Source organism: Hypomesus nipponensis, chromosome 10 (assembly GCF_054491055.1).
Source record: "Hypomesus nipponensis isolate SF chromosome 10, ASM5449105v1, whole genome shotgun sequence".
Taxonomy (NCBI): Eukaryota; Metazoa; Chordata; class Actinopteri; order Osmeriformes; family Osmeridae; genus Hypomesus; species Hypomesus nipponensis.
In genome coordinates this window covers 13,677,422-13,704,903 of record NC_140370.1, presented here as the reverse complement: position 1 = coordinate 13,704,903, position 27,482 = coordinate 13,677,422, and the positions used below count along the sequence as shown (strand labels likewise).

General features: G+C 42.9%; 1 protein-coding gene across 2 annotated transcripts in view; it reads left to right on the top strand.

Annotated features, from left to right (window-relative positions):
* Positions 1-27,482, top strand: part of astn1 (astrotactin 1) — a 105,104-nt gene that overhangs the window by 51,507 nt on the left and 26,115 nt on the right. For both annotated transcript variants that reach the window (XM_084706683.1, XM_084706684.1), the window contains 3 exons: positions 3,265-3,392; positions 11,620-11,724; positions 12,592-12,780. In XM_084706683.1, coding sequence (XP_084562809.1) covers positions 3,265-3,392; positions 11,620-11,724; positions 12,592-12,780 — 422 coding nt within the window. The remainder of the gene's footprint in view (positions 1-3,264; positions 3,393-11,619; positions 11,725-12,591; positions 12,781-27,482) is intronic.

Below are 27,482 nucleotides of genomic sequence, written 5' to 3'. Positions count from 1 at the left end.
AGTGAATTAAAAGTGACCAGGAGCCAGTGTGGTGTAATGGGAATTAATTGGAGCAGATGAAACATTGGATTTGCTGTGAACAAAAGAGATGCACGATTGTAGTCTTGATGTGCACCTTGGGTTCTTTACAACGGGAATGCAACTCGGATGTGACAATTAATTTGAAAACAAATAAAATGTTGATAAATGCAGTGCACTAGAGAGATAACTCAGGGAAATAGATGTTGCTGCCAGTGTCTCCGTAAATTAAACTCGAAACACAGCTCTCCAGGTTACATACTGTATAACCTCGATGATATACAGTACTGTGAGAAGAAAACCAGTCACGTTACCGTGGTATCTATTTAAATTAAATGCAGGAGGCACGCAGTCCATCCATAATAATGCTGAAACCATCTACAGATAACCTATTGAAAGGAATTGGCCTTGTGTGGCTCTTGCATGATTTACAAAGAGAGGCACCATAAGAGATGTCATCAAAATCTTTTCCTGGGGAAAATCAAGGGAATAAACCTTTATTATTCTGTTTCATACCCACACCAGTCTCATGGTTGGAGTTTTACTGGCTCAACTTCAAAAGTCCCACCCCACAGTTTCGCGGTGCCACACAAAGCATCTGTCTCAGTCTTTGACAGCCAACTTCTGAAAGGCAAGGAGATCACATTCTAATACACTGGAATCATTAACATAATATTTATCAAGCAGCAGGAACCCATCAACTTTAACTGTGACATAATAGAAAAAGGCAAACGCCACACACATAACATAGCATGATAAAAGCAATCTGGAGATCTTGCATCGGCCGAGCACAGATACGATCTCACACAAACATGCACATGCACATGCATACCCATAGGCACAAACACACACACAGACACACCTTCAAACCTGACAAACATGAACCTGAACCTCTCCAAGTCCAAATTGTCTAGCAATCTTTTATTTACCGTATCCCCCCCAAAAAAGTGACATCTCTACATAGTCTGGCAGGAGAAATCAAAGGAGAGATTGAATGGTGTGAACAGGTGCCCGCTGGCTCTCCACAGACAGTTTGCTGGACTAAGATGAGGCATGCCTGTATACTGTACACACAGTGGGGGCCTTGTCTACTGGATGGCCGGGCTTCAGGCTGTGCCACTGTGCCGTGTCTGATTCACTCCACACAGGGCCCAAAGCGTTGCTTTCATGCTTGTCAGCTCTGAAGCTCTCTACAAACTTCCCCAAAAATACAAGGAAAATAGTTAGTTCTGGTCTCCTCTGGGCTGGATTTCAATCTTCATATCATAATTACTTTTTCCGATTTCTGTAAGTTTACATTTAGTTTTTTTTGTTGCTGTTTTTTTGATGACTAGAGGCACACACAAGTTGTCACAATGTTTGCGGAGGGTGAGGAGAGCTTATACCCTCCCAGAGCCCGACGTGTATGAAGGGAGATAGGATCTCAAAAGGATCCCAGCTCAGATTGCCGTTTGTCTGGAGCCTCAGATATGCTATGTCTCACTGGTCGATCTCTTCACGGCGACTCCATTAGAATAATGAGAGTTAAGAAGCCACCTCTTCTCATTATTCTCCCCCTTTGGCTCCAAGTCATTGCCTTGCTCCCTCACTTCTTCACACAACATGCTCAGAGCAGGTTTTAATGAATATTTTAGTGCCCTTTGTTCTCATTATGGCTGCTTGGGATCATGATTAGGACTATACTCCCAAACTGCTTGGTTGGGTGTTTCCCTGTACCACCCATAGGGGAACACCTTTCCACTCAGTTAATTAAAATAGGACATTTCTGTCCAAGTCTGATTGAAGATATTGCACTGTGGAAACAACTAACTGGTGCTCTAGAAGTATGTACATTCTTCACTCCAAGTCCATTTCACCAGTTGCTTAATCAATATAACCAATAACATAACCAATGTGAAGTATAGTATTTCAAATAGTCTAAGCTTAAAACGTTTTTTTTCCAATATTGGTACACTGGTGCATTTAAAAGACACAATTATATTGAAATAACACATTAAAGGGGTAGCAGGTGTTAATTAAATGATGCGTGTATTGAGTTAACATCTCACTACGCATTATCCAAATGGCAAATTATCACTGCCTGCAGATTTTTGCATTTCTTCTAACAGTTTTATTCACATCTCCAAACGTAAGATTTTCAGAGAACAACTGAGCATATTTAGACATAACATCTCTATTGTGTGTGATTCTATAAATTCCGAAGATACTCGTCGTTTTAAACTTTTCTAAATGTCTGCAAAGAGAACTTGTGAGGTAAATCTTAATCGTCAATAAATAGTGCAATTATTTTATCATCTTGCCAAGCAGTGACAATGTACATGAAATCCTATTTCAGAGCATTCTTTTCCTCTGACCTAACCCAGTAGGTCAGGTTGTATCTTACATTGTGCCTTTCCCAAAGGGAACCATTTTAGGTCATTTTACACACAATTGCACAGGCATAATTCACCACTCAATCAAGCTCTAAATGGTATCCAAACCACAGTAGTCATTGCTTGGACATTGAGCACTCCACAGGGACATTGCTACATTTTCATGAGCCCTATTACACTAGATGCATTTTTATGTTTTGTTAGTAACCTACTCTAACCTACTGAATCATGTGACACAATTGATGTCTGCTACTGCACCGTTGGCTGAAAAACAAGTCATTTTATTTTATCTCCAAGACTTTTCTTCAGAAGACTGCATTCATTTACCCTCTTTAATTTGATGAAGGAACTACAGTACAGTACCTTTTCCAAATTCCCACTATATTTTAAGCAATAAGGAAGGAATGTATGGTCATGGAGTAATCTACATTTGCTTTTATGTTTTCCAATTCGTACCATTTGTCTTTTATGTTGAAAGTCTATTCAGACATTCCAATTGGACGTTTTAGAAGGATGATCACTACATGACTGAATGAGGAAGCACACAATATGGAGTCGTTACCAGGAAAATCCTTAACGTTAATACATTGGTATACCAGATCAAAAGGGGAAGTGGAGTACAATCCTAGAATAAGGTGTGTGTGATGTGCAGTACTTTCTATCCTTGATACAAGCGTAAGTGCCAACCTGCGGAAGCGTCTAGCATTGAAAGCAGAGGGCAGCCTTATGGTGCGAGTTGTGAGTCTTCCGCCGCTTTGTTATGTTCTCATGATTGACAGTGGGTCTTCTCCCTCCCTCCGTTCCTCCATAAGGCCTTGTTAGATGTGTGAGTAATGGTGTCTCTAAATAGGCTGTTGTCTCATCCCTAATCCAGGCAGAAGAATTTTGCTCGGGGCGTCGAGCAGCAGCTCCCAGATGGCATGGTGGTAGCGTCCGTGCCAACCGAGGCTCAGTGCCACGAGGAGCTGTCTGACCCAGTGCCTGACCCAGAATATCTCACAGGTATGACATTTACACATGGCATATGAATGGTGGTTTTTGCTTCATTTGGAAATGTGCTAACCTTTTTAAAGTTCTACGAAATGTACATTTTGAAAATACATTCAATTTTGGGAAGTGGAATACCGCACCTGTTCTTTTCGGCTTTTTTATTATTTTACAAAGTGTATGCATTCCCTATAATATTGTAATTATCCAAAGTGAAGAGGACATATAACAAAAAAAGAATCTAGCTAATCTCTGACCAAGATAAAGGTTTGTTAGCTAACCATAAACTATTATTTTTACATACAGTTTAAAGTAAAGTGAACATTATTGATAATTTTACTAAAGTAAGATATTTTAAAAACAAAACTTTTATTTTTGTGGTCCATGGCAACCATTGTTTTGTCATGGGTTCTGTTTATACCATACTAGCGGACGATAAGAGGGCTCTTTAGTGGTTAGGATCTTGAGCTAACAATTTGTAGGCCGAGCTGGTTCATCAAAGCATTGTTGCAAACCATTACTGGGACAGTACTATACAAGGTACTTTACCATTTCATTGTACTCAAGTGAAATGCAATCATTGGCCATCAACAATGGATAAAAGCTTTGTGACCCTGTTGGGACCTGACTTTGATTAACCTCTTAGAATCCTAATGTTGCTATCTTTTATGCACATTTAACCTCATTTTGGAAAAAAGAAGAGGACAAACATACAAGGGAGAGCCATCACAGAACATGTGACGGCATCCAAACATCTCACCTTCTTATTTTCCTTGAAGCGACTAAATCTACATCCCACCGGGTATGCTACCCACCAGATCATCCAAGTAAATAATGAACTGGAATTAAATGGAGAGAGTATGAACAGAATCATTTTTCATGAGGAATTGGGTGATTTGGATTGTGCCACTGTTGTCAGATTTCATTAGTAGTTAGATCTGAATTCAGTCTGCTGCTCTCCATACCACAAGCCCTGCATGTGGCAGCCGTTTGGACAGGATACAGAGGTTCTATGTAAAACAGTCTCATTAAGAGAAAAAAAAAAACCTTTGGCTCCTCACATAATTCATGCTTCTGTTAGCTGTCTCTCTCAACATTCCAATCACATCTCACAGTTACTGACATTTTACCAACACAACATTGCAAAGCATCAAGGTTCACTTCAACCCAAAATTTTGGAAGGCATTCTTTTTTACAAACCTCAGATGTCAAGCGGCACTTTCTCCAACTTACATTTTTGAAAGCGGTGTTTAGCTTTTGCGTTTGGCCATGGCATATTAAAAGAAAATTATGTTTGATAACATCTCTATAATACTGCTTATAAGAGTAAATGTGCTTCGGTCCTCTGTGTTGACAGGTGAAAACACTGCGACAATATGTACGTAATCCAAGACAGATTCAAGAATAGAGCTGTGATATTGAGATATCTTGTGAATCGGTGGCACTTTAGTGTCATTTCCGTGTCATAACCTTTTTGCACATTATTGATCTTTTTAAAATCTTTGTCTTTGGTCTACTCTTTGAATATTGATTGCAAGCATCTGTTGTGGTCAATAATTGGAACTGGTCAATCACTGGAACGATCAATAACTGAAACGTTGAATCTAATTGCACCAAACTGCGTCATTGAAGTCTGTTTGTACTCAGCAGCACACCTGCTTTTTTTTTTATCCCAGAAAATCACATTGAACTGACTGAGGAGAGTGCACTATGCCCTCAATATGTTTCTGGCTTTTTTCCATTTTGACTGTCTCCCGGCAGAATCATAAATGTGCTGCACCTGCAGTTAATTGCCAACCTAGGTAATTGTCCATGTGACACAGAGGAGAGGAAGCTGTGAGGTGGTACCTGTGTGTTGAGCGCTTGCCACCCTCCCTTGCTGATTTCGGCAGGTTGGTGCCATGGTCAGTGTATTTGTCACTATGTCAGCACTCCTTGCACTAGCTCTCCAACCCTCGCAGGGCAAGGCATTCATCTTCCTATTCATCTTTGGTTTGGAAGTCATTCATCATAGGCCAGAGGGCTCCATCAATTATTCCAATGGGGGAAGAGTAGGAGGAGAAGCTTTGAAAGGCAAATACATCTTGATTTAATTGGAAAGCAGGTATCCTCACTGCCACTAAGCATATTTCCCCTAAGATGAAGAGATGGAGCAATTTATCTGGCTTCTCCAGACGAGGAGAGACCTGCGCTCATGGCATCTATTGTGGGGGACTGGGAGGGCATTGGGGCTTCAGTTATGCTTGTCTTCAGGGACCACTCATAAAGCCAGTGGCTGTCATGTCTTTACAGGTTGCCTGGGCTAGAATGTGTGTCTGAATGAAAAGAGTCATATTAGAAAAATCAAACATGACAACTTACAACGAATGTGAAATAGTCAACTGTGTTCATCTTTACGCTCTCTCGCCTACAGGACGTTGGTATATTATTGTGTGAAACCTTCTGAAAATACAGAGATTTAACCTGCATTTGGTCTGGATAGCTATCTCCCGACATAAAATTGTGAAGCAGAAAAACTGCATGGATATCTTAGGATAGTAACGCTAGACATCGGGTGCACAATCTTTAAAGATTGCTGAAATGCTATCAGTAATGGATTACAATGTTACAAAGCAGCCGTGTTGTCAGAATCTAATTAGGTTGACTCTCTGACCAGATAAGGTGTTTTTGTGTTGTCAACTCCCCCTAAGGCATTTTCAAAAAATGGATTTGCCACACCAGCATCTGATAAATTGTTTCCATATTCCAATAAGAAACTGATATTAATTCAGCCTTAGCCTAACTTAGAAAATGGCTTTGGTCTGTTTATAGTGACAAGATTTGTCTTGTTTTCCACTGAATGAATCCTATCAGACTAAGGTTTTACTGCTGGCTTACCTGGTGATTCCTGGTGTTTCATTCTGTGTGTTTGTGCATGCTGTCTATGGCAGGTAGGAATTGGCTTATATTCTGTACAGTTTTACTGTACTGTTTTGAGTATCAATTTCAACACTGGGTAGTAAATAAAATATGATTTTCTGTATTAACCTTTATGTTGTGTCAAATGGCACAATGCCAGAAGTCAGTTCCCTTCACAACAAACAATTCACCTTGTGGTCTGATTATTCTTCTGTAGTTTTTATTTACCTAAAAACATTTTTAAATCGTCACATTTCGGCAGACATCAAAAGGTCTGATTCAAGTTTGATTGATTAGGCTATGTAATGATATTCACTGTAAGACTGAAAAACATTTTGGTTATCAAGGTCATAATTTGTCTGGGTGCTGTCATGTTGAAGTGATCTTGGGCTGTTCCTGCCCCGGGGGTGTTTGTGCCTACTCACCAAACACTGGTCGAGTTTAAATGTGTCAGCACTGAGATGGCACATAATCTATAATTTATCAGCTCTTAGATAGGTAGCATAGAGACAAGAAGGTCATGCCTTCAGAAGGAGACAGTGTTACTCGTTGCCTTTCTCACCTCTCAATCCTTTGTCACCTCTCAACATGGAAAGTCTTGCTATAGTATAACAAATAACTGAAATAAGACTATTATATATAGAACATATTTATACCTTGAAATGGTTGTAATGACAAGTCATTGCACAATTACATGTGTGCATCTTGCTTATCTGCCGTTCTATGAAACTATTACTCTGAAACTATTAATTTTCAGTTATCATATAATGGTATTCATTTATGAATTTCTGTCTGTATGTTTTTATTGTATTTTTAGTTGACATGGTACATTTCCACTGGCTTTTCTCTGTGCTCTACCTGGCTGCCACTCAGCTCATGGTTTGACCTGCAGCTTTACACTTCTGCTGGACTTTCCCACTGGGAGGGTTGTGACCCCGCAACACTTCCTGTCAGCTCACTTACTGCTGTCAATCCACCTCAGTGTTTTTCTCCACTCTGCAGGATGTTGTGTTCTTCACATTTTTACAAGGTTCTTAGTAGCTATTTTCATTATTTTCTCACAAAATACCCTCAAATTAATTTGCATGTTTTTCAAATATCTGTTACTCTAGAATGTATTTTTCAGGAATATTGACTTGATGAGATTATTGCCAATTAAGCAAACAACATCTAATTTGTAGCTACATAACATTTATATGAACATTTATAATAATATTACAAATGTTCATATTTTCAGAACATGTGTAGTCCTAACTTTTACAATGACCTGACATAAACCAAATTGAATCGCACTTACTGTAGTGAAGGAAATCCTTGTTTATTATTCTCAAAACACGGTCCCTTTTCTCTCCTCTTGTGCTATCAAATTGATTGCACAGTTAATTGTTTACTTGGCAAGGCAATTTGAATTTACAGACTAGCATATAAAGTTAACTCATTTTACCAAACAAGCTGAGCTTGTTCCCTAGCTACAAAAATAATTGCTTTGTTAATGTGCTGCCAGAGTCAGGCTTGCCGTGCATCCGCATGCTACAGCATGCCTTTCCATTTCAGAATTAAACTGATTTGGGTTATTCATGTACAGAATAACCTCTTCATGTAGTTCTTACACATTACCTGGATTGATATCGATCATCCATAAAATATGGAAGCATTGTATTTTCCTAATAGCTATTAGTCCCACATTCTCATAGCAGAAGTTTTGCATGTACATGAACACCATCTGTGAGTAGACCTCTAATTTAAGGCATAAGCGTAAAAAGCAAGCTCCATTAAAATTCAATTTTAGAGGCAGCCCTCAATGGTAATCACATTTGGGGTTTAATTTATTCTTTGACACTGATTAATTGCGTGGAATTGCTTGAGCCATTTCCTGCGGTAAACGTCAATTAATTAACTGACAGCATTAGATGTGATAATTAATACAGAGGGGGTCGCAGCATGAGAGTGGGACCCTTAAGGGTTGCCCCTGACAATGCCTGCCCTCCTGATGAGCACCTGCAGTCTCCAGGAACCAGGGCTCCTCTGAGATAAGCTAGGAATAAAGCTGGGAACACTGGGAAAATAATTTCCTAAAGTGTACAGACAGACAGTCTAGTTAGAACTTAGCTTGTTGTTATCGGTGTCGGTAATAGTCTTTGAAAAGCCTTTCTGGACTGGAGCCATAGCTGTAGTAAAGCCAGTTTGGTTGATGGTTGTTACAGTCATAGTGGCAGTGATTCATTCTTAGACACAGAGTCTTTCTCCCTAAGTCCCTCTCAATTAAAGTTCCAGCATATGGTCTCATGACCACAGCAGCACAGAGGTATCTCAGCACGTTTCTATTCTAGAACCAATGACAGCTCCCTTTCTTAGGCATAGCCGAAATGGAAAGGGTGTCACCTTGGAACTGCTCAATATGAGCATATGCCTGGCTAATTGGACTTTTTGATGGTGATTGATGAATGGCTTTAATCAGTTGGATTCCTTAGATGTTGCAGATCAAATTGTTGTGTTTTTATGTGTCGACCTCTTCTTTGGGACTTCATTGCCTTCCAACCTGTTTGGTTAATTTAGTCCATCTTCAATCAACACTTCAGTTGTTTTGTACAGTAGAGTGAAACATCAGATATTCCAGGTATTTCAGAAGTATTCCATGTATACTTCTGAATGTCAGAAGGCTTAGTGGTTAGGGAATCGGGCTATTAATCTGAAGGTTGCCGGTTCGATTCCTGGCCATGCCAATGACTTTGTGTCTTTGGGCAAGGCACTTCACCCTACTTGCCTCGGGGGAATGTCCCTGTACTTACTGTAAGTCTCTCTGGATAAGAGCGTCTGCTAAATGTAAATGTAATACAAATTCTCTCCATAATACTGTGACTTAAATATGTGTATTGTAGTATTCAGACACAAAATACAGACAGTATGTTTTCATTAACACGGCAGCAATGACATACCAGTCATTCCAATGTATAGCCACATACATTATGGCAGAGGACAATGACTTGCCATGTGTCGCTGCTTTTCTCACCAGTGTTGCTTCCACCTGTCGTCCCGTGCTTGCCCTTGTCTAGTGAATGTTCAGGGTTAGCACCTCAATGATGCAAGTGGGTGGTGTACATGTACAAGAACAAATTCAACTCGGTACACATGGATAATGATGGGGGGCAGTGGAACATTATCAGTGTCGATTTCCAGACTGGAGTGGACTGAATAGAGATGATGGGACAGGGGTGGAGTGGAATTTATGATAATTCTTCTCCGTAATCCTTGCCATTGGATTATGGAAAGCATTCCCCTCAGCAGTGCCAGTTCGTCTTTCAAGAGCCAACATTTCGCATCGGCAAAGGCTTTATTTTTCTTATCAGTGATGTTTGGGAGTAGTAGTCCCTGCTCCTGCTGTATTTCTGTTAGTTCCCCGATACAGCAGTGGAAGGCTGCCAGGTCGGTTCCTCTGTTCCACCTTTCCTCTCATTCATCCTTCGACTTATCCAACAGTGAAATGGAACACTGGGTCCCAGGTAGTTAATTGGGGTTCCATGAGGCATCCGATGACTTGTACCTCTGCTTGTCGCTATGAATCTTCCTTAGAGAAGACCCCCAATACAGAAAATTATTAAATAAAAGACTGTGGCCATGGGACAGAGATTTACGGGCTCCTTAGGGCGCGCTGCAGACCTGACACGGAAACACGGGAAATATTTAGATTCCCCCTTTTTTCCCTTGATTGTGCTCCTCTTCTTTTTCAAACTGTCCTCGGTCTCGTCACCCCGCGGAGCTGTAACGCCACCAGACACACACACACAGCCCCGTAGTGAGATCTGATTGGAGACTGTGAACTTGTGTGTTTGCGATGCGAAGTTCAGTCATATTAATCATTCTGTCAGACAATGAGAGCAGAGCACCCGAGGGGTAAAAGGAGACGAGGCCTTTGAAAAGAAGAATATGGGCTGTGTACGTTTTGGCTTGTTATTCATTTTACAAGGGGGACGTCCACAGTACTGCACTGGGCATTCTACTGGGGGATTCTATTGGTTAAGGGAGCGTTTTCCCATAAGATGGATAAATGAATGTTGTTCAAGGTGAGGACACTGCATGAACATCACATTTAGAACCTTATTCATCAAGTTCTCGTGAAATGTCAGCCATGTCTGCCAAACGGTGCATTTTCAGAGCTGCTGTAAAAAAGGGTCTCAATTGCGCCACACTTCCCCACAGTATATTAACTAGCACGCTACCTCAAGAACAGTTATTGCTTGGTTCCTTTTATATAAATTATGTCAGATTAGGCCATTTGTTCTATGTAGGGGAACCAAGAAAGACTGTAATATATTCTGAAATGATATGACAAATATTACATTTTTCATTTTGAGAGTGGCTACAAAAAATCCCCTTCCTGTTCCTCCTTCAGGGTGAGTCTAAACATGTAACTCTGTTTTAGAAGTGTGATATATTATGACAGGAGCGCAGAATGTTGTTATACTGACTCAGTTGTGTATTGCAATGCCTTGGCATCACTCAATGACATCTCATATTAGCTCTATCTCTTTCACTCTTTCACTCTCTCTCCCTCTTTTTCTCTCTCCCTCTCTTTCTCTCTACCTCTCTCTCTCTCTCTCTCTCTCTCCCTCTCTCTCTCTCTCTCTCTCTCTCTCTCTCTCTCTCTCTCTCTCTCTCTCTCTCTCTCTCTCTCTCTCTCTCTTTAGTTCTCTTGCATTTGTCTCTCAGATGTGTTGTTCTGACCAACAATGTAGCAGCCAGAGAGCTTACAGGATGTGTTGAGGCTTCCAGATGTGTTGCCGAACCTGAAGGCTGAGTTAAATTGATGTATGGGTGTGATTCCTCCTCCAGCCCAGCCTGGCTGACAGTTGCCATAGGAGATGAGATGATTTATCTGCATGCCCAGCTCTACATATGGTGATAGGATGCGATCTTTACTTGCTTTGTAACCAGAGGTAAAATAGCAACACCGCTCATGTGTTGAAAGGAATGGAATGATGGATGGGGCATGTCCCAGTGTTTTTCGTCTACACATGGTTTTGCGGTGCCTTTTACCTGCCGTCAATGATTTGTCATCCTGAATGAACTGACTGGTCAATCATTGTACGAGAAGGAATTCCCAGAACATTAATATTCAATTTACTGGCTGGTGGATGCTCTCAATAAGACTGGTTACAACTACTGCATGGGGAGTTGTATTACAAAACATGTAAAGAAAGGATTCTAAACCTGAATGTTAAGCTTTGCGTTTTTGTTTGCAGGCACATGCTACAGTATAAAGCCCATTGTCTATTCAATGCATGTTTCTAACCTTTTTCTATTTGGCTCCAGGGTCCTTACAGCTGGTGTGTTGTGTCTGTTTCAGGGAGGGTGAACTACAGCGAGGTGGCCGGCTATCCCCTCATTCAGAACTGGAGGCTGAGATCCATTCTCTACCACGTGAAACTCAACCAGTGGGTTCTCTCTCAAGGTATCCCTTAATTACAGGTTCATTCCATCCCTTCAGCTAAAGCAGTACTGACACTTTGTTTAGGTGTGCCATACAAATTGAGCTGAAAAGCAAAAATGGACGTTAAGACTTCCGTTAGGTCATGATGGGTTGAACTCAATTAACGGGTAAATATAGTTCATTGAGTGCGCTCGACTCTATTAGGCACAGGCCCCTGAAGGAGAGTATGATTGTGCCTTAAAGGGGAGCGCCTCACCCTCAATTTTAAGTCCTTCTCACACACTCTAAAGCGAGGAGTTAAAAAGCAAAGCGGGGCACATGTTTGATAGGCAAAAGAGATGTTCAGTCATGTGAACTAAGCTTGAAGTCTGGATGGCATCTCCCTTTTTATCAGCGAGCTGTGGTTGAGGACAGTCCCCCTTTCTGCTCTGATAGGCTGTCATTATCCCATGACTTTGAATCCTGGAATGACCAATTCTGTCTGACAGGCACTGCCGTGGAAACATCAGGAAGTAAGATAATTGTGGAAAGGTATTAAGTGATGCGGCCCTTCTCTAAGAAGCCTTTGCGTTCTTAATTTTTAAAGTTCATTCTGATGTTTTTGGACGTTTTATTTCATTGTTCCTACCTCCTATTTTCGGCCCTTATTACTTAAAAGTTACAAACTTCACGATATCTTTTACGGTCCAAACCCACACCTTTACCTTAGACAAACACACCATTTTACCTGTGTATAGGGAAACCACACCCTCTCATTGCAGCCTGGATTAAAGCCAAAGTAAACTTAATCATTTAGAAAAATACAAAACTCATAATGTCCTTTCGTCGGCTTTGGCACCTACAATCCTTGTTTGTAAGATGATGACTCTCCTCTCCTCCAACCCCTAGCCTTCAGCTCGGCCATCCACTCCCTGGACGGAGCCACTCTCCGCAACGACTTTGTCTCCATCCTCAGGGAGTTTGGGAATCACTTCGTCCAAGAGGCGGTGTACGGCTTCGAAGAGAGCTGCACCATCTGGTACCCTAACAAGCAGGTCCAGAGGCAGCTGTGGCTGGAATACCAGGACATCAGCAAAGGTAGGAAACCGATTGGTCGCGCACACTTTGAGTGATCCAGTCATCTTCCTAGGTGGAGGAAGGTCATTGGTTTGTCATAAAACTATACTTGTTTTGTTGTTAATGCAGATTTTAAATGGGACAAAAGCTCAATTTATGTTTACCAAAGTTTGAAAGGTGCTAGGTACACTCAAACTGCAACTTGGCTATTTCGTTTGAAGAAGTTTTAGAGCTACTCAACGTCCACTCATTGCACAACTTATCTTAAGCATTTACTCTTCAGTAACTCACGAGGAGCGTTCAGTTGAAACACTAAAAACAGATTGCATGATAGAGTTCCTCTTTCTCAAAATGCCAGCGCGTGTCAGCCATCTATCTTTTTTACCTGCAGTTGTTTCACACTGAGACAAAGCCAGATAAATAATGGCCCCTCTCACGCCAGTGTCTCACTTCAGTAATTCCTCCCACCATTGTTTCCTTTACTCGGATCGACCACGTCTCCCTCCTTCCCAAGGACGCTGCTTCAAATTCACCCAGTTTCTACAATTCCTGACAGACGACTTTAAATGACTGAGTTTTCCACCCACATGAAAACTCCATTACTCTTCATTTTCTCTCCCAGTGGCATCCATGCAGACACTTTTTACACAACAAACCGACTGTCGTGTTTTTTGCGTTTTCTTCAAACCATTGATTCAAACCTAGATAGTAAAACAATGTTTATTTGGTATAACTACAATGTCATGGGACCAACATGCAGGATGTAATGTTCAGAATGTGGCAAGGCCTAAATCACACTAGAGCCCAGCCATTTTTTGGAATAATGGTTTGCAGTTGTTGAAAGTTATAAAATGTTGATATTTGATTCATCTCTCCTAATCTCCTGGTTGGATTCATGAAAGCCCCGACCTTTATATGGGAGTAATGAGACCTCAAGAGAGAGTGGTGATCCATGTTGTAGCCTCTCCTCCAAATATCAGAACCCCTTCTGGGTTTGGTGTGGACTGCTAATCTGTTTTGCATTGTCTTTTGGGAGCTCCTTAGCAGACTTCCCAAAAGTATTGATATGGTTGAAGATGTGACGGAAAGTAGGTTTCTTATTGAATCCCAACTTGAAAGACAAATCATCATATAATTCAGATAAATGGTCCATTTCTTTTCTCAAGGCTTATTTATCAATGAAGGGTGTTGAGAATTATTTAATGGAGCATATTGAAACACAGGACTCTTTAAATACAAGTTATTGTCATCAATATGCTGTAGTAACACCCTACTGGAGTCAGTGTTGAAGTTTAATCAAAAGATTTATGATGGTTATTTTTTATGACCCAGGTGTGCTTGCCTCAAGAAAGTCCAAGCCTAGCCCAGCCATCATTACATTATCAGTCTTGTTTGCAGAGGAATGAAGGGCCTAGCATAGCTCATTAGTTTCTACTAGTCTGCATTTTCCAGGGAGTGAGGGACATGATAACCTGCCCTGGTGATTGATGAGTACATCTCGGTTGGGTTAGGGTTTGAGGAGAGATTAGCCATTGTCTGAGGGAAAAGCTCACTTACAGTGTGTGAGCCCAGAGATAATGTATCACTGAACACAGGTCTTCAACGCAGGTATTTTGTTCATGTTGAAACATTGCGGTGTTGCCTGTGGAGATATTACAGGGCAGAGGAAGCGTATACCAGTCAGATTTTAATACGCCCTCCATTAAAATAAAGGTCAGTCTGTTGGAAAGGAATGGTGACTTGTGTCAATTTATATTAGATTACTTGCTTTCTCTGTCAAAGCTGTGCTCTCGAGCACCCAGCCGGTTGTCAGGTCATTATATAACCTCAGCCAGAATGCTTTATCAACACAGACAATAAGCAGGTAAAATAAGCCTCATACTGTATGTTTATTTCGAGCCTCGGCCCCTGCCTGCATTACTCACTTAGTTTAAAGGGAAAGAGGAGGATAGGAAGGAGCAGGAGGAAACCAGCTTGACTGATTTGAAGGTGACTGGACCCCCACACCCGCAAGACAACTTGTTTCTGCCCTGAGGTGACGGAACATTTACCACTTATCCGGAAAAACATGTTTTTTTTCTTCTTCATACCGTTCTCTCTTTGTCTCTCTTTCTCTCTTGCTCCCTCTCTCTCGCTCCCCGCCCCCTCCCACTCTTCTTCTACCGTTCTCTCCTGGTGCACATAGTTCTCCATGACAGCCAGGGTCAGGGGCTAACGGCTAAGCATGGCCAAGGTGCTCCTGATGGGCCCAGCAGCCTCCGGCTGTACAGCACAGGCAGGGGACGGAAGGATGGAAGAGGGAAGAGGGGGGAGAAGAGGGATGAGGGGGAGAGAAGCCCGAAAGGGGGCGATCAAAAAGCATACCAACAGGAGAGGCTAGAGTGGAGTGGTGGGGGAGATGTGGTGGAATGAGATGAATGGCGAGGTCATCTTCCACAGCCCTGGTTCTCCTGTACAGCACCCATGGGCCCCACCTCGGCAGCCCTCCCCAGGTCAGGGGCTCCGGGGCGCGGGGTGGCTAGGGTGGAGGTGGTATGGAGGTGGCAGGGACGTGGGAGGCCGCCTGCAGGGTAGGCGGAGTGATGGATGTGTGCAGCATGCTCAGTTGCTAGACAATTAGCACGAGCGCCAAGCAGATGTCTTCAAACTTGAGGACGTCTTCTCCGTCGGTGGAAGCAGAAGGGGAGGCTAATCTCACTTCTGAAGGATAAATAACCAGCTGGCACATGGCCATGGAACTGACAAGGGGGTGAAAAGAGACTGCCGCATACAGTATTTACAAATGTTGAAATTTGTAGGATTTTTGCTATAAAATACGTGCAAACGAAATGGATAACATAAATAAGAAATGAATTTAAAGGCATGGCATTAACATGAAAAAAACTGCAGTGTCGTAACACCAAAGAAGCGAAGCTAGTTCAGGCATGGCAGGCGGGGCGCGTCACACATAATCACACCTGTGTTAGCCAGCACAAGCCCATTGCCCATTGGGCCACGTCCGATAGGGCGGCATTACGTAAAAGTCTGCGCCGATACGCACACACTCAACCCCGGTTGCTGTATGATCAGTGCTGCTGCCGCCCTCCACCGTCCCCTCCTCTCCCATGCTGCCTTTATGTTCTATCCATCAGGGGGATTATATCTCTATTGCTCCATGTCTCATATTTCATGTATGTATGTGTCGCATTGAGGAGGAAGGGAGCGCTTCCCTTAGATCATCCAATCTGCCAAAGTCAAACCTATTTCCATGTCATGGTTATCAATAAATGCTCAAATCTAATACGCGAGTTTCTTGACTGAACTAGATCTGACATGTTGAGTTTGGAAACGAATGCACACGCACGCACCCTCACGCACGCACCGTCACGCACACAGTTAAATCTCTTACCTCAGAGACAGCGGTGTACGGCACAATTTGTTTGCTCGGCAAAATAATAATTTAAGGCTGGTTTATCTCCATAGAAGCAGGGTCTAAAAGAAATTGTATGAATTTCAATTTGACTTTGCCGGTTTGAATTATAACCCCTAAAAGGCCAGGTAGGCCTTCCTGCTGTGCCCTGATGGAAAACCTGACATAAAACAAGGCTCCATCCACTGCACGCTGTAAAAGTCCAACTCCTGCTGCTGTCTAATCCTGGTTTACATGATCTGCCTCATCAGCCCTTCACCCTTAGCTGAGGACAAGCATAATTCCACCTTTAGCTCAAGTGCCCAAGGTCTGCCCCTTCAGGGCCTTTTTACGTTTTCATCCCGCCGGATGGCGGTCTAGCCTGCCATTGTCATCATCATCTCCCTGCTGTCGTTAGTCCATACAAATCAGGGGATTGGGAGTGAGGGGGCAAGGGTGGCTGGATAAGATATGGTTGCAGGATTCCGGCTGTCTTGGGGGTAATTTAGAGTAATGTTCAAGTGTGGCTCGTCCTTCGGCTGAAGGGCAGTACCTCTTGACACCCTCTGGATGTTGAGTTAACATAGATGAGCAAAGAGAGGACTTGTCCTTGGTGTGGCTCTTGGTGGCATGGGTACTGTAGAATGGATTGCTTCTCTTTACTCTCCCTCCTCCTCTATCAGTGTGTTCCAGCTGGTACCAGGCAGACGTTGTTTTAGGCTTATTGACAGATGAGAAATGAATTCCTTACAGACAGACTGTGTGTTTTCTTAGAATGTAATAATTGATTGATTGAAGGAGTTATGATGTTGCACTGGTCAAAACATTCACGGCTGTGTTTGTTTGCCAATGACAGTACACAAGTGTTGGTGGCACTGAACACTGTGTTCTACACAGTGTGAGTGAGCCTTCCTAACAAGCTAACGGAATGTTAGGCTTTAGGCCTTATGTGTACTTCATTAAGTGAGGATTATAAGTCAGCCTTTGTTTCTGAGTCTGTAGAGAACCGCAAGCTAGTTGATCTAGTTTCTTTTTCAAGATAGCATGTGTTTTGAAGAGATTTCCTGAACTGAGTTTAGCTGTGTGATTTAATGAGGGTGTGACAGAAATATCCTTCCCACAAGATTTTTTTTTTAACAGAGTCTTGTTTGAGAAGCATCTACAAAGTCAACTGGGACGTCTTAATGGTAAATTCATCACGTTCAGAATGCCTTCAGAGCTGTGTAAATGCGATGCTTTGTAATCTTCCCTTAGCTTGAGTCTGTTTTAATTACTGATCAAGGCACATCCCTTATTATTGTCTTTTTGCCACAAGGAGTTATTTGGGTGTTCGTTGCATACTAATAATCTTTTTGTTATTGTCAGTACTTTATGAGCAATACCAGTAGCAGACCATTCTTACAAGTCCTCAGTACAAGTCTTTGTGCAAGCTGGAAGATGCTCTGAGGATTATCCTAACTCATATTTAGACAAGCGGAAACATCATCTTGCACATCAATTCCAGTTGATTTTACTGTGAAGCTCTGAGTAGGCCATGCAATCAGCTGAAATATCAACATTTTGTTTGTAATAGTGTGTCCTTGGAGCCCATGTTGAGATAAAAGAAGATGAATGTTGTTCTTGCATCACATCTAAACATGATTCAACGATCTTGCCGTGCTGTTTGCATCCATTGTGTTTTTGGTATAACGGACCTCCCCTTAGGTAGTTGGGCGTGCCACAGTTAACTTGAAAGAAAGGTGTTTACCCTGAGTAGAAGGATTTCTGTTCATAACAGACGTGGATCTCATTCGGAAGCAAGAGCACCAAGAGCAAATTTGACGTTTCTCGACAAAACCAATGGTTAGGAAATCCACTGAATGCCAGTATCTTGTGATTTTACCATCATCATCATCATATATATACATATATATATATATATATATATATATATATATATATATAATATTAGAAAAGATCCTTCTGTAAATATTGATTAACATGAGTTATTGTTTTTGTGGCCATTCTTGTCCCATGATACTCTAATCCACCTCAGTAGCTAACAGTTATTTCCAGTAACACGACAGAATTGACATAGCTGGTGGGCCTGTTAGTGGTGTTTTGCAGTAAATATTTATCAGTGGCCAATCCCGAACATTCAGTCTTGTTCAGTTAAATGTGTTAGAATGTAATTTCACGGCATCTCCAATCCACTTTGCATAATGTAATTGATTTTGCAGCTTTGGTAATCAATGCTGTTTCATACCACGGATCATACTAGTCAGGCCCAATGCGCACAGCCAGCTTATACATCTTGCTTGTCCTAGTCATCGCTAGTTTAATTAGAAGTTATACAGTATGTTTGATGAAAAAGGCCTCATCCCACAAGTCAGTAATGCAAAATTGTTTTGTGTGAGAGATCAGGTCTACGGATGAGAAATTGATAGAATTCCAAACTGTTGTTCGTGTGCATGTGACTGTGGGCACACACGTGCATGTGTTTGTGTGTTTGTGTGTACGTGTGTATGTGTTTGTGTGTATGTGCGTGCGTGTGCGTTCTAGCCTCCCTTGCGTCTGCACCCATGCATGTTGTGGCATGATGGGAGTTCTATTGAACTGTGTTCTGGTTCCACAGCAAATGAAGAGTGATGAGATCCTGGCTCAAGGCTTTTCATCAGGCCACTCACACTTGGAGGAACGCGTTATCCACACCATCCAGGGTCCTGATTGGCTGACAATGATCTATTGGCTGTGGGTTTAGCTCATCCTGTATGGATTTACTTCTCCATTTTCCATTCAACGTCTCTGAGCCAAACCCCAGGCAGATTTCTCTTTTTCCTCATGCATAATTAGTATTACAGCACATCCCAGATCGAGTTATAATGCTTGTGTTGGCTTGACTCCCCACCTAAATATTACTTGTAAAAGAACCGTACCTAACCCTCATTATAGATGCATACTTCTATCAGAGCCAGCTTCAAGATAGCCGTGGCAGCAGTCTTAGCCATGGCAGTCTGCATTATTGGCCATAAAATACAGTATTAGCTTCCTTCCTGGAGGGATAAACTGTTCTCTCTCTCCAATAGACTCGGAGGGGAGAGATCCAAAGGGCTCCCAACAGCAAGGCTTCAAACAGAGGGCCTCAATGAGAAGTGACATGAGTCTCTGTGTAGCTGAAGCGAGCCCAAATGATTCCCACTACGTACGCGTGTAGAAGCAGTAGGATATTGAGCTCCCACTGCTTCCCGTTTGGCCAGAGACATTCAGTTCTTGGGTGAGTTAGTCGTGTTCAGTCACACAAAGGAAATAAGAGGTCAGTCTATATGTTGAAGGACAAACACATTTACCCAGCCTGGTATTTCATTGAATTGCACTGCAGGTCCGTCTAGAATTTATGGAACAAACGTGTGAAGAATGTATTTTATTACGAAATATTTTTCTTCCTACCAAACTTGTAGTTTTGATAATGACGAAGGCTGATGTCCGTGATCTACAAGAGCCTTGCACCTTTGACTCCCACCGTAGACCACCTAATGATGAGCTTAATTAAGGCAGAACAACGAATGAACTCTGGCCCTAACTAGCAGACAGAGATGGCAACCGGAATCATGAGGAATGCACAAATCCAGACATTCACTTCCAAAACTGAGTTTATAGGAACAGTAATGTGGTGCTACAAAATTGCCCTCTAGAGGCCAACCTGACTACTGCAGCACTTTTGAACAATAAAGATTGACGGCACAGTTTGCCAGTGGTATGAAAGGGCTTTAGATGGCCTTGAGTTGTCCATTGTGCTGTAATGTATTGAATTATAAATGTATGAGGTGGAAATTCACTACGTTTGCCGGCTGATGGGGGTTATTCTCGCAGTTTCTTTATTTGGGGGGAAAAATACCTTCCATGGATTGGACTGAATTCTAGACTTTATAAAAGAGAATCTTTTTGCCTTATGTATTTATGACTGAGGGTCTTCCCTATGCACTGCATTATTGATTATAGTTCTGTTATCATTATTTAATGATATCGATACATGTCACCTTGAATATACCTTGTGCATGTGACACCTTCAAAAACCTCTGGAAGGAATGTTCTGTGTGATTTATCTTTGCCAAGGCACCCATCAAGAATTTCCAATTCCCTCAGACGCCCTCCCCTGAATCTTATATCTCACACTGTTAGTGCCATATTTGGACTGAATGATGGCGCAAGCTCCGAGATGGATGACACGCACACACAGATCAGTTTGATCACAAGTTTGTCATTTACTCTCGCAATATGACACGCATTTCAATTGCCTGTGAACAATCTCTACATCCAAAGGTTTGACAGGACTGAAAACTGGGTTTGAGAGGTGAATGTAAGAGCTGTGTGGGAAAGTGCGATGTGCCAAAGCCGTGTCACAGGATCACTTTTGCATGTGTTCTGGCACCGCTAATACTGTGTCAACCTTTTGACAGACATATGTCAACATCCGCAGCAGATATACGAGGGTGAGACACCGCGATTAAAGCGGAGCTAGTCTTCACTCGCTATCCTATATCATCTGTGGGTGTTTTCTTCGGGTCTTCATGTCCGCCGGTCTTTAGCCAGCCCTGACCCCCCCTGAACCCCTACCCACACCCCTGGCCCCCCTTCTCCATCAGATAGTCATCAGTCCGTCTGGACTTGTTAAATCCCCCCACCCAACGACCCCTCTACAGCAGTAGAGACACTCGGAGATACTTTGTCTTATTGGACCTAGGGGAATACTCCCAGGCAAATATTACATTATGCATGTTTTTCAATTTTGCCCTCTGTGTCCTTGCCAAGCACTGGCGGTCGGCACGAGGATCTGGGAAATGGAAAAGGACCATAACAGAGATGGAGTACGTGGGCGAGGTGAGACGCGGCGAGCTGGCGCGGCGCGGTGTGTTTACGGGAGAACTCGTCGCCCGTCTGTAGGCCGCTGGACATGGGAGGCGTGATCTGTCTTCATGTTGAAGTTGACCTTTGGAGGGCCTCATGAGCTTAATGTAAATACCGTTCATCCTTCAAAACGATGGATTTTAGGATCTGCAGTTTTGCATATGAGCATATATTGTACTGTAGTGCTAGGCACTCCGTCTATACTGAGTATGGATAATTCATGTCTATAATATAGTGAATTTTGTATTCAAAATTCAAAGAATGTTCTTGATGTTTATATGGAGAACGATGAAGTTCTGAACCGTAAGAGTTAAATGTTTAGGCAGGCAGGATGAGGATTTGTCTCTGAATTTAGTTATCACCTTCAAGTGTCAAAGTGTGAAAATCTTTACACCTTTTTGGTAAAGCTGTTAATTCTGGAGATTTAGCAAACACTCAAATAACTCAAAATGATAAGAAAATGACACGCAATGTACCTTATAACCACCACGTTGCTATTTTTTAAATGTTAAGCTTTCTGCTAGTAAACATCCCTAAAGGTAGTTTTTTTTCCGACGGGTTACCATTCACCTTTATCGTTCAGGTCTACAGGATTAGGTTGGTGATGAATAGCATTTTGTCAGCATGCTTTCATCAGATTTAAATAACACACAGAGCTTAGAAATGGAAACACTGCTACAAAAGATGCTAGGAATACCCATGGCATGGCTCCAGTCCCACCAACAGCCCTGGCAAGCGCTAAGAAAAGAAGATCAGGGGAAACAGGAAGACGTTTAGCACCATATATGGTTGATGGGGGTCTGGAAGTACTAGTAGAATTGACTTTACAAAAGAGTTGACGCCAGAGAAGAGCAGATCTGACTGTGTTTCTTTTCTTCGGGAGATCCCTCTGAAGCCTACAGCTGCCTCCTCCTGGGTTAATGGCACATTCACAGACCTCTCCAGCTACAGTAGATTCATCTTGGCAGTTCGGTTACATAAAGATTTGTGCTTTTGTGTCCATGGGTGTGTCTGTGTCAGTGCGTGTGTGTGCCTTTGTGTAGCTTTATGTTATTCCTGTATCCAATCGTATCATTCGTTAAAGGCTGTCAGTGAACGAGATGTACTACTAAATGTATGCACAACTATTTTATTTGCATGAATAAACAAAGAACGCTAATCAGTCAAGGCAACCTGAGATTTTGGATTACGCTTTGGACTGTTCCAAGCAATGCAGCAGCATTGTATGGAGGGAGATGTTGAATAATCATGATAAATTATTAGGGATGCAAATGAAAGATGAATATTTCATACACCCACATGCAACGCTGTTGTCTTCAGAGGGACATCAGGGCCCAGTGACGTAGGGTCAGCCGGAGACATCCAACTTCAAAGGGTCAGTAGACCCCCGAGGACCTGACCTCTGAATCCATGTTAAATGTCTTAGACACTGATGAAGCCTACGGGTCTGCCCCCACTGCCTTATAGATCACCTCTCCATTGATTATCTACCTTCCGTCTTCCTTCATCCTTCAGCTTCCTCCGTTCCTTCCGCTCCACCTCTCCACATCCTCCCAGTCTGGTTTCCTGGTCGTAGATGCGTTAGAATCTCCCCAGTGTGCTGCGCAAGCTAAGCAGCCCACCAAGCTCGATCCCCCAGCAGAGGAAGATGAGAAGAGGGGAGAGGAGCCGCGGAAAACAAATTATAAATAGGCCACGCTTTATCCAGAAATTGATTAGCATCCAAGGAGACAGGGCCTAGAGATAAATGAATATTTAGCAGGGATCTCTTCCTAGGGGATGCAGATGGATTCGCCGGACCCTGGAGGGGAGGTCGGGGGGAGGGGGGCGGGGTGGGGGGGGCATAGCCAGGGGTCAGTGTTGGTAACACGCCTCCACCCACTCCTCTCAGGCTGGGCCTGATTCTCCCTGACCCCCACTGTACTGTGCATCACAACCGTGGAGCGTGAGTTCACCTTGCCCAGGGATGTTGTGTTTCATATTTTCCTCCAGTGTCCCAGGGGCCTGTCCTTGCATTGATTATGTGGTCCGGATGAGCTGCAGCCCGGTTGCCTTGGAGAGCCGGACAGTAAATAGAATCTAGGTTGTTTCAGCATCTTACATAATCAACAGGAGTGTTAGATCTTCACCCCGTGTGGGATTACCCACATCACTGAAGCAGAGACCACGCCTGACCTATTGACATCTGCCAGCACTGTGCTGCAAGAAAGCCATGCGAGAAAAATGTCATTGCAACTACGAGAATATGAACAGAACAGATTAGGTTATCGCAGGTTATTGTGATTAAATTGTATACTGTGCAGAAAGCTTTCATTCATCCCTAAACACAGAACAATGGTCAAATGAAGCAACAGTGAAATGCGTGTTTTAATCTGCTTTTCAAAAGTCACATGCTGTCATTGGCTTTAGATGAGCTGTACAAAAATAGAAGACAAGGGCCAAGGAACATGTTTTGAATCATGTTTTCCTGAAACATGTACACTAGTATACATACCAAAAAAAACAGTACGAATGTTTATGAAATTATAGTGTGAATACGATGGACTGGATGCTGTATTTTGTCCTTTCCATAACTGTCATTGAGAAAACAAGCCTCCTTATTAGGCGTTAGCACACTTATTAAATGTTCCCTCATAAAGCTATTTGGTAATTAACTGAGGCCAGTTACTGTAGATAAATTGATAAGTTGTCTAATCGCGTAAAACCCTTAATTGGATGCGTATTGTCATGCCTAACCATTATTATTGCATCATAAACCCAAGTCGATGATGGTGGCATTGCTGTAAGGTCGCATTACATGCCACGACATGAAAACAAATAGGCTTACAAATAAGGGAGGAAGGAACGACGTGCTTCTGGTGCCCCTCTTCGCATTGGCAGCCACATAGATAATCAGTTTTAACTATAGCTGGCAACAGGACCTCTTCCTCCCACCTGGGAATCTCATCAGCCATCCCTTAATTACCTCAGAAAAGCTGTCAATCTGAACTAATTATAACTCAATCCTCTGTTCCTCAGCACGCCAGGGAGGTCCAGGTCAAGCGTTAAATCTCGTTTTCCCTCTGTAACCCCACAACTCCTTCTGAAAATAATGAGTTTGGTTGTGTTGCAGCGTTTGGGGATGCAGAGCTGTATACCTTTCTATTAGTCGAGGCTAAGCGGAGAAGGGATGCTGGGGTGAGAGCGCAGCAGGCTGTGGAGTGATGGGAGTAATTGGCCTCACTCCATCCTGCACCCCCCCACCCCGTCCCAGTAAACACCTCCACCACCACACCCCTACATCCAGAGAACTGTCGACAGGAAGTCTGTCTGCTAACGATGCGCCCTACTGCTCTGTGTAAGCGCTGATGGCAGTCATGAGGTGTCACGGCGTGATTGGCCAGGACCCGGCACCATTGGGGCCCCTGTCAAGGGCATCAAATCCCGCCAATAATATGATGGAACAGGTGCAATCCAAATACTAAATGGATGCGAGCACTTGTAATCCACCTGTTTATTATTGTCAGGGGCCACGCTTCATTCAACTGGCAACCCCAGCCACTTTGTATTTACTTCATGTCTGGTGCAGGCATGCCTTAAATAACTGTTGATTACGGCGCATAACTGTGCATAAACAAAATGGCACCAAAAATAAAACTTAAAGAAATACTTCAAACTTAAACACAGTTAAATCGGGAGTCCGCAGAACTCAGTTCTGCCATAAGCCATTTGTGTGAGAATCTCGAGATATGGATCATAAATCCAGTGGGTGTTGGAACAGCTGGACACAGGGTGTGTGCCCTTTAGACTATCATTACCATTTGTTCGCCTGTCCATCAGTCTACACTGCTGCTTGAGAAATGATTTTGTGTTGGTCTTGCTTATTAGTTATTGATGTCCACGGTGTTATTCTGCAGACATCCTTGGTCACTTTGTATGGGAGCCCGCATACTGCTCAACCAGGTCCCAACAGTAACAGCAGGCCAATCGCAATGCGGTCACCACCACGCATCACCTGCCTTCATATTATTAAGGTTGAGTACATTCCAACTACAGCCGCATACACATAGAGCAATATTCTCCTCTCTTGAAACGAAATGTCCTATCTCTCCCATCCCCCCCATCTACATAGATCTGTACATGTTTGCCTACCTCTGCTCGCAACAACACATTTTGCCCGCTGTGCACTGTACGGTACTGAACCTCAGTCATGAAATATTAACAACCTAAATACTGGAAGCCCACCACCAGCAGGCATGTTTAAGCTTCGTATTGTAATGAGCGGATCACCCCAATAGTGTTTCGGTCCCCACCCCCCACCACCATGACATGAGAGAGCAGGGGTACCCCCCGCCCTCTACCCCCGACTGGGAGAGTCTGGGTAATGAAGATGACATCCTCGAAGCGCAATGCTGCCGGTACATGCAGCAGACCCATCTGAGGATAATATCCTGCAGAGAACACACATAATTTATTACTGAAAATCTAATCACCTCTTCAAATGAGTTCCATTGGAACTCATTAGCCAGTTTGATGAAGATCGGCCCAGACAATAAAGTAAGCCAAGAGAAGGAAAGAGATACGGTGGAGAGAGCGGGAGGGGAAAAAGGAAGAGGATTCGCTCTGAAATATTGGGGATCCTTGAAGCCCGACGATATGTATCTCTGACAGACATTTGTTTTGTATTACCTTTTCTGTTGTTTGTTCACTAGATCAAACAGTCTTCTGTACGAAGAAGAGGTATGAAACATATTTGAATTTACAATTCTTTTTTTTGTTCATTTTTTTTCCCAGATAAGATGTCAATCAGTATCTTGCTGTGTTTACCCGGGTTTTTGAAGTCAGTCGAGTCTTTCACCTTGTTTAATGCAGTGCATCCGACTCAGCTCTGTCAACAAAGTGTGTGCTGTAGTTAAGTCTTCAATTTCCTTTTAAAGTCAGAATCACAGGAAATAGATCTAATAGGAAATAGTCTGATATCTAAACATACCTGCTTTAATGCCAATTGCGTCTTGTATTCTTTAAATGCTACCCTTCTTCCCAGAGTACCACAGGGTAATGCACCCTCACTGCTGAACCTGCTCCCTGTCGAGCGCAAGCTGCATCTTCACCACCACATTCAGAGGAAGACACACCCGCTTCATTGATTTCTCTGGTTCCTTTTTTGTTTACATTTCATATGAAGCTGCTATACTTTCCACCCACACACAGCAGCGTCCAGAGAACGAATCTCTGATTCCATCCAAGTAGAAAAAAGGATCATTCGCGATTCGCGCCTCAAAGATGAAGCAAATAAATTCCTACTGTGCAGCCAGGTTATAGAGAGTCTTTCAGTTCTCCTTGGAGCACATGAACCTCTTAACACTCTGCGTGTCTGGTATCAGTATTGCATATTAAACCGCAGTCAGTGTAGACGAGTGACCTGGTCTGTTTTGTTTTCGTTGTGTCTTCGCTGTAAATGGGAGCACATGTAATCAGGAGCTGGAGGCAGTCCCTAAGTCCAGAGCATCGATCTCCACGATTGAAGAGTCAATCCTAATTGAGGATCGTAGAAGTGAAGTTGAATGCTGGCCTGGGCTTTGAGGAACCCTAAACCCCTGTTAACTAAGATGGATGGAGAGGATGGCTGGTGTGAGCAGGAGAAGGATGTGTGTGTGTGTGTGTGTGTGTGTGTGTGTGTGTGTGCGTGTGTGTGCGTGCGTGTGTGTGTGCGTGCGTGTGTGTGTGCTCTCAGCCTGTCCCTGTTGGAGCACCTGCGGGAAGGCGGAGGCTAGTGCTAGCTAGCCTTGAGTGTGTTTCTGAATAAGAAGCAGCGCATCGGGCAGTATTCACCATGACGGTCCAGTCTTAAATCACAACCAGATTGCACCAGCTACAGAGTGCAGGCTGGACTTTCTAGCTTTAAGATGGTTCTTGGATCAAGCCTTGTCATTTGTTTGCCACTAGCATTGAATTGTTCAAGGACAGCATTTTTTTTTTTTTTTCCTGGGCATGCTGGCTCTCTAACAGGAGAGTTAAAGTGGTGCTGGCACAAATACACTCTAATTGTGTGGAGTAGTTCTCCCCTGCTGGAGTGCAGCAGGCGGGCATGGCATACCGAGTTCCAGGGGAGGGTTGACCGTTCAGTCATTTCACACCCCAGACACCTGTTCTACTCTGGGGGGAGCAGCTGGAAATGGGTCTGCCCTGCCAGAGGAGTAATAGATACAGGGAGGGTAACAATGTCCCCGCTTCAAGACTTGTCCTAAAAAAACGTGTATTTGCCCAGCAGTTATTTAGCTGCTGAAGGATGCATTTTATTTTTTGCTCCGCAGGTTGGGTGGCAAAATATGTAAAACACTAGCACTGTTTGAAATAAGGAGTTGCTAAGTAAAGCATCCCATTCCGTGTAGATATTAAATGTGATTAACGTAAAGAAAAAAAAAAAACTGCATTTGGACTGGAGGTGAAAGTAGTTCAGACACTCCTTAAT